Source organism: Girardinichthys multiradiatus, chromosome 5 (assembly GCF_021462225.1).
Source record: "Girardinichthys multiradiatus isolate DD_20200921_A chromosome 5, DD_fGirMul_XY1, whole genome shotgun sequence".
Classification (NCBI taxonomy): Eukaryota; Metazoa; Chordata; class Actinopteri; order Cyprinodontiformes; family Goodeidae; genus Girardinichthys; species Girardinichthys multiradiatus.
Window position 1 is genome coordinate 20,357,297 of NC_061798.1, and position 16,485 is coordinate 20,373,781.

At 39.9% G+C, this 16,485-nt stretch overlaps 2 protein-coding genes across 4 annotated transcripts in view; one reads left to right on the top strand and one right to left on the bottom strand.

Moving 5' to 3' along the window:
- tbck (TBC1 domain containing kinase) overlaps positions 1 to 5,777 on the bottom strand; it is a 49,366-nt gene extending 43,589 nt beyond the window's left edge. The window contains exons 1-12 of the mRNA XM_047366213.1: positions 5,469 to 5,777; positions 4,973 to 5,190; positions 4,480 to 4,549; positions 3,810 to 3,924; positions 3,426 to 3,499; positions 3,130 to 3,271; positions 2,962 to 3,022; positions 2,808 to 2,869; positions 2,080 to 2,141; positions 1,213 to 1,361; positions 718 to 856; positions 506 to 605 (exon numbers count right to left, since the gene is read on the bottom strand). Coding sequence (XP_047222169.1) covers positions 506 to 605; positions 718 to 856; positions 1,213 to 1,361; positions 2,080 to 2,141; positions 2,808 to 2,869; positions 2,962 to 3,022; positions 3,130 to 3,271; positions 3,426 to 3,499; positions 3,810 to 3,924; positions 4,480 to 4,549; positions 4,973 to 5,165 — 1,167 coding nt within the window. The 5' untranslated portion in view covers positions 5,166 to 5,190; positions 5,469 to 5,777. The remainder of the gene's footprint in view (positions 1 to 505; positions 606 to 717; positions 857 to 1,212; positions 1,362 to 2,079; positions 2,142 to 2,807; positions 2,870 to 2,961; positions 3,023 to 3,129; positions 3,272 to 3,425; positions 3,500 to 3,809; positions 3,925 to 4,479; positions 4,550 to 4,972; positions 5,191 to 5,468) is intronic.
- Positions 5,778 to 8,752: 2,975 nt separating this feature from the next.
- LOC124868702 (elongation factor 1-alpha 1) lies at positions 8,753 to 16,171 on the top strand. 3 transcript variants are annotated; one of them, XM_047366215.1, is made up of 9 exons: positions 8,786 to 8,905; positions 10,687 to 10,702; positions 12,104 to 12,258; positions 12,642 to 12,821; positions 12,905 to 13,201; positions 13,643 to 13,793; positions 14,050 to 14,306; positions 14,437 to 14,671; positions 15,479 to 16,171. In XM_047366215.1, exons 3-9 carry the CDS (start codon positions 12,115 to 12,117, stop codon positions 15,601 to 15,603), a joined length of 1,389 nt encoding a protein of 462 aa, XP_047222171.1. In that variant the 5' UTR covers positions 8,786 to 8,905; positions 10,687 to 10,702; positions 12,104 to 12,114; the 3' UTR covers positions 15,604 to 16,171. The 3 variants fall into 3 exon arrangements, with proteins under 3 accessions (XP_047222170.1, XP_047222171.1, XP_047222172.1); XM_047366214.1 differs by lacking the exon at positions 10,687 to 10,702 and having other exon boundaries at positions 8,753 to 8,905; XM_047366216.1 differs by lacking the exon at positions 8,786 to 8,905 and having other exon boundaries at positions 10,673 to 10,702.
- The last annotated feature ends 314 nt before the right edge of the window (positions 16,172 to 16,485 follow it).

The window sequence follows — 16,485 nt, forward strand, 5'->3', positions numbered from 1 at the left end:
GTTATCCGAGATCAGGGGTCACTGGGGCAACAGGACCAGGAGGGAACCCTAGACATCCCTCTGCCCAGTGACTTCCTCCAGCTCATTCTGGGGGATCCCAAGGCGTACTCAGGCCAAAGGGGATATAGAATCGCTTGAGAGAGCGATTGATAACACGTCTATAATATATTCTGCAGACCTATAACATGCTTTCATGTAACTGTTTCGAGATCATCTTAGAACTCTTGCCTTTTTTCATAAATACATCAGCCAACTTTTAATAAAACAAATCAGATGATGGTCAGGGACACATGATTTGATGTATAAAACTGAAATAACATGATGTTATTGAGATACACTGATTCAACATTTGCAGAACAACACATCACAAAATAAAATAGTTAGAAATGTGTTACTCTTTCACATAAATTCAGATGATATTTTGGATGTAGCTACAAAAACGCTTACAGTAATGTGCTTTTAATGACTCACACCTTAACACAGTATAGAACACAAGCTGCCTTACATTTCTGAGTTGACACAGAGACAGTGTCACTGTGGTGTCATCAAGCAGGAAGCTTCGATCTCTTCCTTGGCCAAATGACTCCCCATCCTCCAAAACATACCTAAAAGAAAATATGAAAACAGACAGATGTAGTGAGCTTAATAGGTCATAGCACGATTAAAAATGTGCATTTATTCATGGATCCCTCTTCTGCCCCAGTGCATATGATGTACTTGGGCAATGTGCAGACTGAAGGTTTAGACTGGATGATTTCCTTGTTGATAAGCTCCTTCTCCAGGTCTCCACCAGCGAGGCACCATAGGTGGTAAACCTCATCTATGCCCCGCTCCGACATGTAGTCCTCATCATCATCTTAGATTACACACAGACAAAAGTGTAAGTACTTGCAAGCAGGGATAGTAAGACAAAACCAATACTTTATCGTGTACCGATAAAGTAAAGCTGCCGTGATTTGTGCTTTGGCCTTGAAATAGTGTGTAATTATCCTTAGACTATTTAGGTTTTGCTGTGAAAATAAAATTTAAAAAATGTGACTGAACATTACTGCAGCGATGCATTTACTGGGCACAGACTGATTTTATCAACAGTATATCGGTGTTGTCGTTGAGATTTGTTCAACTACACCAAGACAATCAATTCAGGTCTAGGAAAAGAGATATTTAATTAAACAAAAGAGCATTTGGCATGTCAATGTACTTGGAGGAGACCTTTGCAAAGATCACCGATGTCATCTGGGAGCTCTAGGTGTGCACAGCGCAGGGAGGATGAGAACAGACTGACGGGCTTCTGGAAGGGTGCATAGTGGCAGGAAATGCCATCAAAAACAGGGTCTCCAAGCAGCTGTGCAGGGGTCGGCCTTCAGGTTACATAAAGCAGAAAATAATTATGGGACAAAATGCGAGATGCACCAGTAAATCCGCTAATAATAGAAATTGGTAGAAACTGGTCCATTTTGTCCTGTTTATTAAATTAGTAAAACTGTTTTGTTTTTTTTCATTTTACGTTATATTTCATAACAGAAAAAATCTGACAAAGTCCTACAAAGTTGTTCGATAAATTGATTAAAGCTTACCTAAAATTAAACAACATGATATACAGCTCTCTCCACTGCTAAAGATGTGTCAAAAGCTTTAAGATAAAGCACATTTTTATTTCAAGAGAATAATTTCTTACTTAAAAACAATCTGCAGCTCTATAACAGCGAAAGTTGGTGTTTTATTAATATGTCATGTTTTCTTATTGTTCCTGTTTTGAAGAGCAGCTGGGGGCGTCTGTGGTACATCATAAACAAGGAACATTAATTAACACTCTGATCCAATCAGAAATAAAAAGTATTTGCGTGAATTACATTTATTTTACAGACATCTCTAAAGATGCCAATAGGTGTGGCACTGACATATTTATTCTAAAAAATATTATTTCTTAAATTTAGTGCCTACTGAATAAATTGAAGGTTGTATTTTTTTTTAATTCGCCGCTGCATTAAAAGACACATTTATCTTGAGGCCTGTACACATCTTCCCCAGTGCTGCCAATAAATGTGAAGGGAAATATGAAACAAACACTATATTTACCTTTTAGATGGAAGAAAGGTCAAACACTTCCTCAATAACTCAACAACATTCTCAGGGAGCTCCTGTGAAGTAGGCACGAATGTGTCGTTGATCAGCTACTTTCCCCATTGAAGTTAACACAAGGGGCTCCATTTTCAATTCTTCAGCACAGTCAACATATATAAATGCCTTTGGTAGATTGTAAATAAGTACATTTAAATAGCTTCTATCAGTTGAGTGTTTTATTTTAACTCAGAACACAGCAAAAAGCAGAATATGGATGGTTCGATCAAAAATTTTGTTCAATTCAATTCAGTTGTATTTATATAGCACCAATTCACAACACATGTCGTTTCCAGGCACTTTACCAAAAATGTATTTACATTTTATATGTTTGCCCTTTATTTCATTACATATAATAAGTAGGGAAAATGGTTCCTAAAGTTTGGTATGACAAAAACAGCCTTTAAAACATGTCAAGTACTGAACCAAGTCATGAACAAAACAAAATGAAATAACTTAAACCTTCTATCAATTTGTAAAACAAGAAATATTTGAATTAAAATCCAGCGTTCACATAATTTCCACATCTGTAGAGGTAAATACACATACTTTCTACTTCTTCCTCTCAAATTCCACCTTAAAAGTAACTATATAACTTTTGTTAGCAGTAAACAGTAGTATTAAAAATGTGTTAAATTTTGCAGGTACTGTGACTCAGATTATATAAGAGGTGATCTCAGGCATACCTTAATGATTTCCAAACATCCATGTTCCTCAGCAAGAACGGTGACAATATCGTCCATGCAACCTGGCAAGGACAGACAAAATCACTTTATAGACCCATCTGAGTTTAAGAGCGTTCTGTTCCGCACGCAGATTATTTGAACCCCTTTCGCTCACCCAAAGTTAAAATGAATTTCAGCTTGTCACTTATTTCAATGTTCTGTAGGACTCTTCTTCCCTGCAATTGATTAATAGCATCAGATTAAAAATGCACCATTATTCAAACAGCTATGAATTCAGAAACAAAAAAAAAAACTGTTAAAGAGGTCTAAGAGGGGGTCTTACTGCACATAGTTCAAAGAGTAAGATTCCAAGCGACCAGATATCCGTCTTGGGTCCTGAGGGAAGTGGAGCTTCATCACATGACGGATCACTGGGGTGGAAGGAGCCCTGGGCGATCACCTCTGGAGCAAGGTATGATGGGTTGCTGGAGTTGAAATGACACGGCATGTAAGCATACACTTGTCATCCTGTACATTACGCTTCTTTAACTCTAGTTGGAATGAAACCAAAGAAATACAAGTGTAGGTCTGAACCTTGACAAGCAGCTACCTGGGAGAATTAGAGAGGAAACGACTTACCCAATGGGAAAATCAACATCCGCGCCATGATCAGTCATGTGATAAAGGCCAAACTTTGCCAGTTTGACATTGCCCTTCAAAGACAAAATCCATCACAGTGTAAGAGTTCCCATATATTTATATGAATATTTAAGTTAATTTTACATCACTCTCAAAAAGCAGAATTGTGCTTTAATTGATAAAACATCCTTAAAAGGTGAGTATGTCTTTCTTTAAACAATAATTGCAATAATCTAGTTCAGTTTGAACTATCTGAAAACCATTGCCTTCTGATTTATGGCTTTTTGGAAACAGGATCATTTCCTTCTCTTTTAACAGGAGCTAACACATTGTTTAGGTTTTTTTTGCATACCTAAAAAGCTAAATGTGACAACAAAACAGTACCTTGCAATCCATGACGACGTTGTTTGGGCTGAGGGCTCTGTGCACCAAGCCGTGTTTGTTCATGAACTCCAAACCTTCAAGAACCTCGTAAGCTATCTGGAGCACCTTCTCTGAACTAACACAAACACAATCAAATGTGAGTGATGTGGTTTCTGTCTTTTACAAAAGCTGTGTGGTACAAAAACATTTGTCTTTTCAAAATGTAGGCAATGCAGACATATTTTAGCAATACTATGAAATAAACAGTTGTCAAGGTTAATCCATGCTACAGTATCAACTTTGGCCAACATGCTGTGCCTTGAAGAATGTATAAGTATACGTTTTGTCACGTCACAACCGCAAACCTAGATTAGGATTTTATGTGATAGATGAAAATTTTTTAGATTTAGATGTTTACTTTTAGAAGAAATCTGTATCACTTTCCTCCCCTCTCCCTATTATGCACTCAATTATACTTTGTCTTAATTTTTTGTTGGTCTATCACATATATACCCAGTAAAACAGATTGTTATGGTGGTTTTAGGCACTGTAAACAGGACAGCATCCTTGCCAACAGTGCCACGTGTACAGATTTTACTTTAATAATCTTCTATTTATAATATAAAGAAAAATAACACATATAGGCACATTTCTAAAGAATATTAGATCAAGATTTTAGATCATAACTTACCTCGCTGTTTGCCCTTGTCTGAAATCTCCTACATTTCTTGAATAGTGCTCTGCGACGACAATCAGCCGCTCTATGCAGCAAGAAAACAGAAAATCTGTAATAAAAATATGCTTCTATTTTGTTTCTTAATTTACAGCACCAAAATCGGTTATTCATTCAGAGTAAGCGTGCACAGATCATAAACTTTAGCCTAATGTAAACTGGACAAGAAGAAAATATAAAACTGCATAGTATTTAAGAGATTCCAAAGGTTTTGTCTCTATAAACACAGTAACTCAAAGTTTTTCTTGGTACATTGGGATATTTCTGAAGTTGAAACTTCTCTGAGAAACTAAGAACTAAAAGCAAGCAAGTCTTTACAAAACTACTTGGATTTTTCACAAAACTTTGCATTGGATTTTAAATTACACCCTCATTTTCTACTATGCTTACACTGTACATTAAAGTGCGTTACTGGTAGATCACAGTATGTCCTACAACTAACAGACCATACCATGTTTCCCTCTGGAGATGTCCACATACTGGCACAGTCTGGGATGAGTGATGGTCTTGAGGATCTGGAAACGCCCCAGGATTTTGATGGAATTGGGCGTGAGAGGAAGACCATTGCTTCCACAGACATCATGAGGAAGAGCTGAGGCAAAAAAGGTGAAAGCGCCCAACTCAGCATCTCTGAGAGCCTTCATTTTCCCAGTGATAAAGCAAACAATCCTGGGAAATAAGATAAAATGTGAATAATATGTGAAACCTAAAAGTGAAATAGGCAAAACGTCTCATTCATGCGATTAATGAGAGCGCTACTAAAAAAAGCTGACCGGGAGAGACCTTATGCTATCAGTGATTTTGGCATTAAAAACATACGCCTACAGCAGAGTATATAAGCATTTCTACAGTTAAACAGCGCAATGAGGCAGTGAAGCATCAGAAGTAAGGAGCCTTGCTACAAACAGGTGCATTTTCGTTTCAGAAAAGTCAACAACGCACATTACCTTAAAATGGTGTCTTCTTACGCTTAACATGAAGGCTCTACGTTCATGTCGACATATTAAACTCGAAGAAATACACTTGAAATGTATTATTTTCCTGATTCTGCGGTGCGACGGCAACAGCTCAGTGAGCGTGATCAGTGACGCAATTTCTGTGCGACAACATGGCGGAATTACTTTTTAGATAAACACAAACAAAAATGTCACCTAACCTATATAAAAAATATTTATATAAATAGCTATATGTAATACAATTACAAATATTAATTTTCTTCCCTTGTTTTACATGCGTATTTCCTGAATTCAGTTCGGAATACGCAATGTCTGTTGTCTCCTCCCGTTTCGTTGAAAGTCACTGATTTCTAAACAATGTAAATGCGGAAGGCCTCCTCGAAACTGAGGTAATTCTTCATCCCCATGCATTAACAATCTACCAACAGACGCTAAACAAGCCTCTCTGCGGCTATCTGCTAGCTGCCTGTCAGTAAACGGGTTTTCAGTTAGAGAAGCTAGCAACTTTCCTGCCCTCAGCTAATATTTAAGTATATTATAGTCAGTGAATTTAACGTAAACCTGTTGGATTCCTTTGTGGTACATGGAAGTTTAAAACGTTTCTGCTTTTTGTAGCTTGTTATGCTTTCGCTAATTGTTATTACACTGTAGGTATTAGTGACATCCCAAATAAATGAAAATATCATCAGAATATTCATTCACTTCAGTAAGGTAAACCAGGTATTACAATGTGGGCAGATAAGAACTGCTGAACAATGAATTGAGGTTTATTAACAGAGGGGGGCATGAAGAGCTCTATTTTCCTGGTAGATAGCTGTGCTGAATATTGGATTTGATGCTCTCCAAATCTATCACTCAATGTGAAGTTTCACTCTGGACCTTACCCACTATTTCCACAGACTCTCAGATCTTGCGTTTCAAATGAAATAGGACATTTTTATTAATATGAAAACCAGACTTTGGGCCTCTGAGCAATAGATTTTTCTCTGCTCCTGCACCTATTTGTTTTTACCACACTACTTACACACGACTTTCCAATAATACATGTGGATACAGCACTCTGAACAGTTGTCTTTACCCGTGATCTTTTGTGGCTTAGCCTTCTTTACAAGACTGCTGGACAATGACCAAGCTGGTGCTTATCTTCAGCAGTCTATGGGTGGGAGGCTGGGTAGCTACACCCTGGACATGTCGCCAGTTCATTGCAGGGCGGTTTTGACAATCATACAATCAAAAGTAAAACACAATCTCTGAGATTGATTTCAAACACTATATGACATCCAAGTCTAGAATGGAGAGTTGAATGAATCAGTGAGACATCAGATACATTTTACAAGTGACTCATACAGTTCTGTGCAAATTTTTTGGGTGGTGTAACAAAATGCTGTAAACAAAGAATGCCTTCAGAAATATAAATGATGATTGTTTATTTTTATCAATTTACAAAATGCTAAGTGAGCGAACCCAAACATACAGTCAAAGTCATTAAGAACTACAGGGGTTGGACAATGAAATTGAAACACCAGGTTTTAAACCACAATAATTTATTAGTATGGTGTAGGGCCTCCTTTTGTGGCCAATACAGCATCAATTCATCTTGAGAATGACATATACAAGTCCTGCACAGTGGTCAGAGGGATTTTAAGCCATTCTTCTTCCAGGATAGTGGCCAGGTCACTACGTGATACTGGTGGAGGAAAACGTTTCCTGACTCGCTCCTCCAAAACACCCCAAAGTGGCTCAATAATATTTAGATCTGGTGACTGTGCAGGCCATAGGAGATGTTCAACTTCACTTTCATGTTCATCAAACCAATCTTTCACCAGTCTTGCTGTGGGTATTGGTGCATTGTCATCCTGATACACGGCACCGCCTTCAGGATACAATGTTTGAACCACTGGATGCACATGGTCCTCAAGAATGGTTCGGTAGTCCTTGGCAGTGACGCGCCCATCTAGCACAAGTATTGGGCCAAGGGAATGCCATGATATGGCAGCCCAAACCATCACTGATCCACCCCCATGCTTCATTCTGGGCATGCAACAGTCTGGGTGGTACGCTTCTTTGGGGCTTCTCCACACCGTAACTCTCCCGGATGTGGGGAAAACAGTAAAGGTGGACTCATCAGAGAACAATACATGTTTCACATTGTCCACAGTCCAAGATTTGCGCTCCTTGCACCATTGAAACCGACGTTTGGCATTGGCATGAGTGACCAAAGGTTTGGCTATAGCAGCCCGGCCGTGTATATCGACCCTGTGGAGCTCCCGACGGACAGTTCTGGTGGAAACAGGAGAGTTGAGGTGCACATTTAATTCTGCCGTGATTTGGGCAGCCGTGGTTTTATGTTTTTTGGATACAATCTGGGTTAGCATCCAAACATCCCTTTCAGACAGCTTCCTCTTGCGTCCACAGTTAATCCTGTTGGATGTGGTTCGTCCTTCTTGGTGGTATGCTGACATTACCCTGGATACCGTGGCTCTTGATACATCACAAAGACTTGCTGTCTTGGTCACAGATGCGCCAGCAAGACGTTCACCAACAATTTGTCCTCTTTTGAACTCTGGTATGTCACCCATAATGTTGTGTGCATTTCAATATTTTGAGCAAAACTGTGTTCTTACCCTGCTAATTGAACCTTCACACTTTGCTCTTACTGGTGCAATGTGCAATCAATGAAGACTGGCTACCAGGCTGGTCCAATTTAACCATGAAGCCTCCCACACTAAAATGACAGGTGTTTCAGTTTCATTGTCCAACCCCTGTATCTTCGGCGTAAAGAAGAACAAGACTTACTGGAAGGGATGGTATGGACCCACAGAGCCCTGATCTCAACATCATAGAGTGTGTCTGGGATGACATGAAGAGACAGAAGGATGTGAGAAAGCCTACATCCACAGAAGATCTGTGATTAGTTCTCCAAGATGTTTGGAACAACCTACCAGCTGAGTTCCTTCAAAAACTGTGTGCAAGTGTACCTAGAAGAATTGATGCTGTTTTGAAGGCAAAGGGTGGTCAAACCAAATATTGATTTGATTTAGATTTGTCTTTTATTTATTCACTGCATTTTGTTGATTGATGAAAATAAATGATTAACACTTCAATTTTTGAAAGCATTCTTTGTTTACAGCATTTTTTCACACCTGCCTAAAACTTTTGCACAGTAGCCTACTGTATATTAAGCAGGTTTTTAAACTGAAAATAAAACAGTAACTAACCACTGAAAGCAGTGTTTCTTTTCGCCACCAAGCTGTGCAGAGTGGCAACAGGGCTCCATCTAGCGGTTGAGCCGCGTAGTTTCAGTAAATGACGCATTTGACGGCAGTTGACGCAGCAGTACCTTGTCTGCGTCAGTCAGGACCGCACAGCAGGCAGCATCTCCTGTTTCATCCCTACTGTGGACCAGTGAGCACACCTTACAGGCAAAGGTAGGTTGGATAATGGCTACCTGGATGACTTCTGTGCAAACAACGCGCATTTTACTCATCTTTTACCATGCTGCAATTTAAAAGCTGCTGACTTTGGGGACGTGTATGAAAAAGCCATAACAAATCTGGATGCAACTGAATGTAGAGTGTCTGAGATGCCTGTTGTAATTTGATGCCACAAAAAGTGCAAAGGGTTGTGCGAGGGCTGGTTAGGCCGGAGTGGCGCAGTTTAAATTGATAATATTCCTAATGGAGGTCGTGCGGGTTAGCTTCTGCTTCGCCCGTCTTGCTGCTGTCACAGCAGAATAAACAGTGCCATGTAACTGCCTGGGAGGAGGATGCTGAGACATGCAGACGTTCCCCCAAACGCCATCACCTCTGCAGTATTGCATCAGCACTTAACTTTGATGTTATCCAGTGCACATTGTTTTAAATAGGTTGATTTTTTTTGTGTGTATTTATTATTTTTTTTATCAGTGTGAGCCAGGTGGTTTACAGTTTGAAAACTGATCCCTTTGTGAAATAGAAAATCATTAAAGTCACTTCATCCGCCTTGCCTGCTGATGGTGATCAGAGGGCCTGATGGCACCGATTGTATGTCAGCCCCACTTCTGTCAGTCTGCCCCTGTGGCATAAATGTAGTCTACCACTGTCAGTGTATGAATGGGTGGATGACTGATTGTAGTATATTTGAAGTCCTCAGACTTAATAAAGCACTATACAAGTGCAGCCCATTGACCATTCTAGTCTGCACTACTTTACACAGGATGTGTAGAGAGTGTGTACATGCTCCTTGCAGACATATTTCTTGCATTTGCCTGTGTATACCTGTATATTTCAGGCAAAGCTGGGCTATGCATCACGTGCCGGCCATATTTTGATATCATATTTGGCAGGTTTGCTTGGCATATATTGGAATGGACAACGCCCACAAAACGCAACCAAGCACTCATCAACAGTCACGTGGGGGCCTGAATTGTAAAGCAGGGAGAAACGCTGCACCCACTTGTCTCACACATCCCTTATTGCTGCACGTTTTCATGTTGTCATCGGCCCTGCCTTGTTTGTTTGTCATCAAAGCTTACGACACGGGACAAAACTTGGAATGTCTTCAGAGACATGGTGACTGGAATTATTGCCTTTCCACTCTCAGCGTTCCAGAGACTTGCTGTTGCTTCACTTTGTGCTTTGCAAACTCCTGCCAAAATCAGCAAGCCCAGGTCAAGTGCATCCAAGTCTTACCAACTGTAATTGTGATCTCAAGAACAACATTTTCAATTGATGGTGTTATGAAGAGCTCAAATGATGACTTGATATCTTCAACATAGCTACCTGCATATTTAGTGGGGCCTTGAACCATTTTGATTATTTTAGTAGCGCTAAGTCTGCGCTGCCGTTGAAGGGACCATAATTATGTTTCCATTGTTGGAAGGGATCATGTCTACTGGTGGTTGAGTGACAACAAGAGGGTCGACACTCTCATTCTCCTCAGATGAGAATGCCTCAAAATCAGGGTCCCCTCAACACAATACTCTGTCTCAGACACATTTTCCTCTATGTCACTTTTACTGTCAAAGACCTGTTTCAAAACATCATTGACAGTAAACCTTTCCCCAGAGCAAATCTTCGGGAGGGAGAGAGAGAGAGTGCAAATTGCAGACCACAATGAGGAATGATTTGGACAGATGGAAGCTGTGCAGGTTTTTATTTGTTTGCTCCTCTCTTATTTTGCATGAACTACCAATATCCTACCAATGTTCTGTGGAGGGTGGGAATATCAGTTCTACTTCGGCAGGCGTAAGTAGTAGGTCACACATACACACACCCTCACACACAACACACAAACACATTCATGCCGATAGTGCAGGAAAGTTCTCATGAGATTATTGCCCCCACCCCATGTCATGTATTAGCTCAAAAGTATCGACTCTGAATCTGCAGGTGTGGGGATGTTAGGTCACACATGGGTCACACACACACACAGACAGACAAGTGATACTAAAACAGCTTGGGGTCAAACTGACTCCAGATGAGCACTAATGCATGGAATATGAGCTCAGCACATTGAAAAAATATCATCATGATAATTTTATGTTTAATCAGTTGTATCTGTGAAATGAGGAAAAGTCGTGACATTTGAAGCGAAAAAAGTCAACTATTATGTTTTGAATGATAAACATCCAGGGGGGTCAAATTGACCCCACAGATAATGGGAGGGTGGGTCCCAAGCCTGGAAAACAAAAGAGGGGTATTCAGTGAGATTTTAGAGTGACCAACCACACATATGTTAGAGAAAATGAAATAAAAGTAAGTAAACGAATTGTATAATAATAATATAATAATAATAAAGAATTTAGAAACTTTAAGCAGGATGAGATTCTGATGGCTTTCAAACTGGGTTACACATCTGTTCTTGTGGGATGTTTTCCACAAGATGGTTCAAGGGGAGATGGTTACTAAACATAATGGTATTCCAGATGCTGGCATCATTGTGGGCTTTGGGTTTATACATCATCTCACCGGCTGGGAAAATGCTAAATTTCAAGCTTGTGTGTGTTGATACACCTAATTAAACTGTAATTAGTTAATTGTGTGGTTTATCATTTTCAGTGATATGTGGGGTTGTGATGTAGCAGCATGTTTGTTAAACTCCATTTAGTAAAGCTGTTTTGTTTTCTTATAACCATAGCTGACTAAAATGACAGTGGGTTAACTGCTGCCAAGCTTTTTGTTGTCAGGATTTCATTGTTTAATTTAATTAAAGTAAATGAGGCACAAAATGATGCAGTGTCTGGTAAAGTTCAATATCTAGTTCTACATTGCACCATTTCTGACCAGAAATGGAAGGAGGCACCATTGGCTTTATTACAGCAGGCTTAATTTCTTATTTAGAAATAAAGTACCTTATCTGTTGGCTAAACATAGTGATAAAGTGTGGAGCAAATATTAAAGTTCAGTCCCAATTAATTAGTGTTGTTGCCACTGTTAAGATTGTATAAGATTGCAAGATTGTAAGATTGCAAAGCCTCGGTGACCCGTCTCCCTTGTCTTGTGTCATGATGTCTGTTTGGATAGATTGTCCTGGAATTTTAATTTCCCCTCGGGATCAATAAAGTATCTTTGAATTGAATTGAATTGAATATTTTAAGTACAGTTTGTTGTTGTTTCTAACATTTAAGCTTGTTCCACATCTTCCAGGCAGTGCCAAAATGGGGAAGGAGAAGCTCCACATTAACATTGTGGTCATAGGACACGTGGACTCGGGCAAGTCCACCACCACAGGCCACCTCATCTACAAGTGTGGGGGCATCGACAAAAGAACAATCGAGAAGTTTGAAAAGGAAGCTGCAGAGGTATGATTCCTCTGTTTTCACATTTTAGAATAGAACATTAAATGGATTCTCTGCCTTGTAATTCTCACTTACAGAGTAGAACATCTCATTATACGAGGTACCAGGGTTGATCCAGTATATATCTGGTAGATTTTGTATTCGGATTTCATCAGAAAACTAGGCTGATACAAGCAGACTAAAACATTAAGGACAAGTGTGATGTTGTGGCTTTGGAGGACATGCAGTGTGGGACTGCAGCACCGACAGCATGCTGAAAGCAGCAGTCGACTAGTTAGTTTTCTTCAATTCAACTGGCTCATACACTACTTATAACCTTTCTGAAAATCTGAGTTCAGTGAATCTAAGAAACCACAAAATATGTTTTCTTTCCTCTGCATTCTTAGATGGGAAAGGGGTCCTTCAAATATGCTTGGGTTTTAGACAAACTCAAGGCCGAGCGTGAACGTGGAATCACCATTGATATCTCTCTGTGGAAGTTTGAGACCAGCAAGTATTATGTCACCATCATTGACGCTCCAGGGCATAGAGACTTCATCAAGAACATGATCACAGGGACATCTCAGGTTGGAATAAAACAAGTAACAAACTGCTTGTAAAGAGAGCAAAAGTCATTTCTCAATTCCTCTCCTTTTTTTACATCCTTCAGGCTGATTGTGCTGTCTTGATTGTGGCTGCGGGTGTGGGCGAGTTCGAAGCTGGCATCTCCAAGAACGGGCAGACTCGTGAGCATGCCTTACTTGCCTACACGCTGGGAGTGAAGCAGCTCATCGTAGGTGTCAACAAGATGGATTCAACTGAGCCCAACTACAGCCAGAAGCGCTATGAAGAGATTGTGAAGGAAGTCAGCACTTACATCAAGAAGATTGGGTACAATCCCGACACTGTGGCCTTTGTCCCGATTTCAGGCTGGAATGGAGACAACATGTTGGAGCCTAGTCCTAATGTGAGTTTGACAGGGCTTCCTCCTGGAAAAAAACCCCTTCCTTACAAGCCTTACTTATTCAACCCTTTTTTCAATTGTACTGTCATGAATGCCTGTAAAATCAGAGATGCAGCCTTTGGAGCCGCTCTCTTGAATGTCTTCCAGTTGTCAAATTTTCTCATCGTAGAGCACAGGTGTCAAACTCCAATTCTCAAAAGCATGTCTCCTGCAACATTTAGATCTGTTTTTGCTTCAGCAAACCTGAATCAAATGACACTATCATTAGCAGGACTCAGTAGAACTGTCTGCAAGCTCAGGAGGTAACTGACACCTGCCCTGGAGGACTGGAGTTTGACCGTGTTGTCATAAAAAAATCAGAAACATGGGCAGTAACAGTTGCTTTCCAAGATTTTTTGTTTTGCTTCCTTCTTTGGCATCAAGTTAACAGTGATCTCTCTACAGATGTCCTGGTTCAAGGGCTGGAAGATCAATCGTAAAGACGGCAGTGCCTCAGGCACCACACTGCTGGAGGCTCTTGATGCCATCCAGCCTCCATCCAGACCCACTGACAAACCTCTTCGTCTGCCTCTGCAAGATGTTTACAAAATTGGAGGTGAGACTTGATTTTCTTGCAGTTTTGTGCTTTAGATTGTAGCATTTAAAAGCCCCAGTTATCTTAAGTAGTGGTTGATGTTATCAAGTCTTTTAAGAAAGTAGGACACCTTTTGTCAGGAATAGCAGAAACAAATGAGGTCTTGAGAGAATTCTAATGGGCCTGTTCTGTCAGAAATGTTTAAGAAAAGCTTTTCAGTTTGCAAGCATGCACCAGGCTCACATATAGTAAAGTTACCACTCTGCCTGTCCTTCAGGTATCGGTACTGTGCCTGTGGGCCGAGTGGAAACAGGAATCCTAAAACCTGGTATGGTGGTGACCTTTGCTCCCGTCAATGTGACCACTGAAGTCAAGTCAGTGGAGATGCACCATGAGGCTCTAAGTGAGGCGCTGCCTGGGGACAACGTTGGCTTTAATGTCAAGAACGTCTCCGTTAAGGATATTCGCCGAGGCAACGTGGCTGGAGACAGCAGGAACGACCCGCCACAGGAGGCAGCTGGCTTCACCTCCCAGGTTTGGTTCCAAGTAACTGCTGTAATTAGTAACTACCAGTTTAGAGACAATAGAAGATTCATTTTATTTTTAAAGTAACACATATGCTGGGGAATAATGAACAGCCATTTGTTGGATACATTTTTCATAGGTGATTATCCTGAACCATCCTGGTCAAATCAGTGCTGGCTATGCTCCTGTGCTTGACTGCCACACCGCACATATCGCTTGCAAGTTTGCAGAGCTAAAGGAAAAGATAGACCGCCGCTCTGGAAAGAAGCTGGAGGATAACCCTAAGTCCCTGAAATCTGGAGATGCTGCCATTGTGGATATGATCCCTGGCAAGCCTATGTGTGTGGAGAGCTTCTCTGAGTACCCACCGCTTGGTGAGTGTCCCATCCTGCAACATAATGTCTGCTTCATGCTGCAATACAGTGCCAAACAAAAATATCTCTTGAACTTCTTCACCATTCATTGTTGTGCAACAAAATGTTTGCTTGGCTTTTAGAAACTATTAATAATTATAATGAACAATTATTAACAAAATGATTAATACTGTTAACATGTAACGTTTTTCAGTCAGACTAAGAAACTGGGGCAGCATCTGATCAGGAATCATTAGCCCAAAAACTTTCTGTCTGTCAGGGATTTTCCTGTCAATACCAGCCCACTATGGCGTGGTATTATAGAACAATGGATAAAAAAGGAGATTTCAAGTCTAGCGTTCTCTTACCCTGCACACATATACAAAATAAACACTCAAATTCTCTCCAAAATATAAGAATCTATTAACAAAAATAATTCAACTTCAAGTTAAAATACTTTAATTAACAAACACTTATACTAGGCTAGTAACACTCAACTACATTACTAAGTAAAAATCAGAAGAATGAGGAAAATAGCTACAAAAGGGAACAAAGAAATAAACCATAACCAATAAAATGATGCAGTGATTTCACAGTTCAGTGTAAATATGTTTGTTTAAGAACCAAGGTTTGTCTTGAGGAATTTGGAAGGAAGTCAGATCAGTTTTAAAACTACTTAAGAGCAAGAATGTGTTCAAGCAACCAATTCACAATGCAAGTCAGAAGGGTAAATACAATATTAATTTAATAAAATAATATTTAAATGATTTTGCCATATAAGAAATCAATAACCTTTGGCACAATCGTCATATTTTTATTGTTCCTCAGGCCGTTTCGCTGTTCGTGACATGCGTCAAACGGTGGCGGTGGGAGTGATAAAAGGTGTGGAAAAGAAAGCCCCGACGAGCGGTAAGATCACCAAATCTGCGCAGAAGGCGCAGAAGGCCAAATGAACGTTGTGCTGGGCTGCTGCCCTAAACGTTCAGCGTGGCAGAAGACCCGCAAACATCTCGCTCCATCTGCACACCATAGTAAACCTCTGGTCCATTATCACAATGCATCGCAAAAGCAGACGAAGGAAAAAAATCCATTCAGTTAGAGATTAACATGATTAACGGTTACGTATGTTTGATTGTGTCTTGTTTTTGCTTGAGCATCACAACAGGTTTGCATTACTGTTCAAAGATGTGCTGTTGTAGTTAAATCTGACCTGCTAGTTTATCTAGAGATGCCCTGTAGTAACACTGTAGAGATGCTCTTCATCTTGGTGTTTGTAAAAGTAATGCTTCTTGTTCAAGCTTTAAAACTGATCAACTCAGTAGCCAGAACTATACAGGCGGTTTGCATGTTTGCTTATAGCACCTTAAAGGAACCAGCTTTAGAAACTGAAATATTTAATCACCCTGCTTGACCTAAGCTCCTTTACAGCAGCTCTGACACGTGTTACTGTAACGTTTGTGCACCCTAAATGCTGTTATTTGTGAGAATATGTTCATAAACGTGAAACATGTTTAAAAACGATGTTTGTTTTTGCTCTTTTTGTTTATTTTTTAAAGCCTGATACAACAAATAATTATTAGGAAATTTATAAAAATAGAATAATTTTACAAATTAGTTTTTTTTATACCTCACCTGGTCTCTTTTGTTTATTCTTTTATTACTCTTGATACATTTGACCTTTGCGATCATGTACAGTTAAAACTAGACGTTTCCATACACTATATTAAAAGACACAACCTGTTTTTACAAACTGGTTGACATTTCATGTGTTGATGCTGGTCCTAACCGACCAGTTCATTGACTTTACATTTATCTCGGACAAATTACCAGTTGTT

Coding starts and splice junctions, on each gene's coding strand:
- LOC124868702 (XM_047366214.1), top strand. CDS start 12,115: ATGGGGAAGGAGAAGCTCCACATTAACATTGTGGTCATAGGACACGTG. Junction 13,794..14,049: donor AGATGTTTACAAAATTGGAG/GTGAGACTTGAT, acceptor CCTGTCCTTCAG/GTATCGGTACTGTGCCTGTG. Junction 14,672..15,478: donor CTCTGAGTACCCACCGCTTG/GTGAGTGTCCCA, acceptor ATTGTTCCTCAG/GCCGTTTCGCTGTTCGTGAC.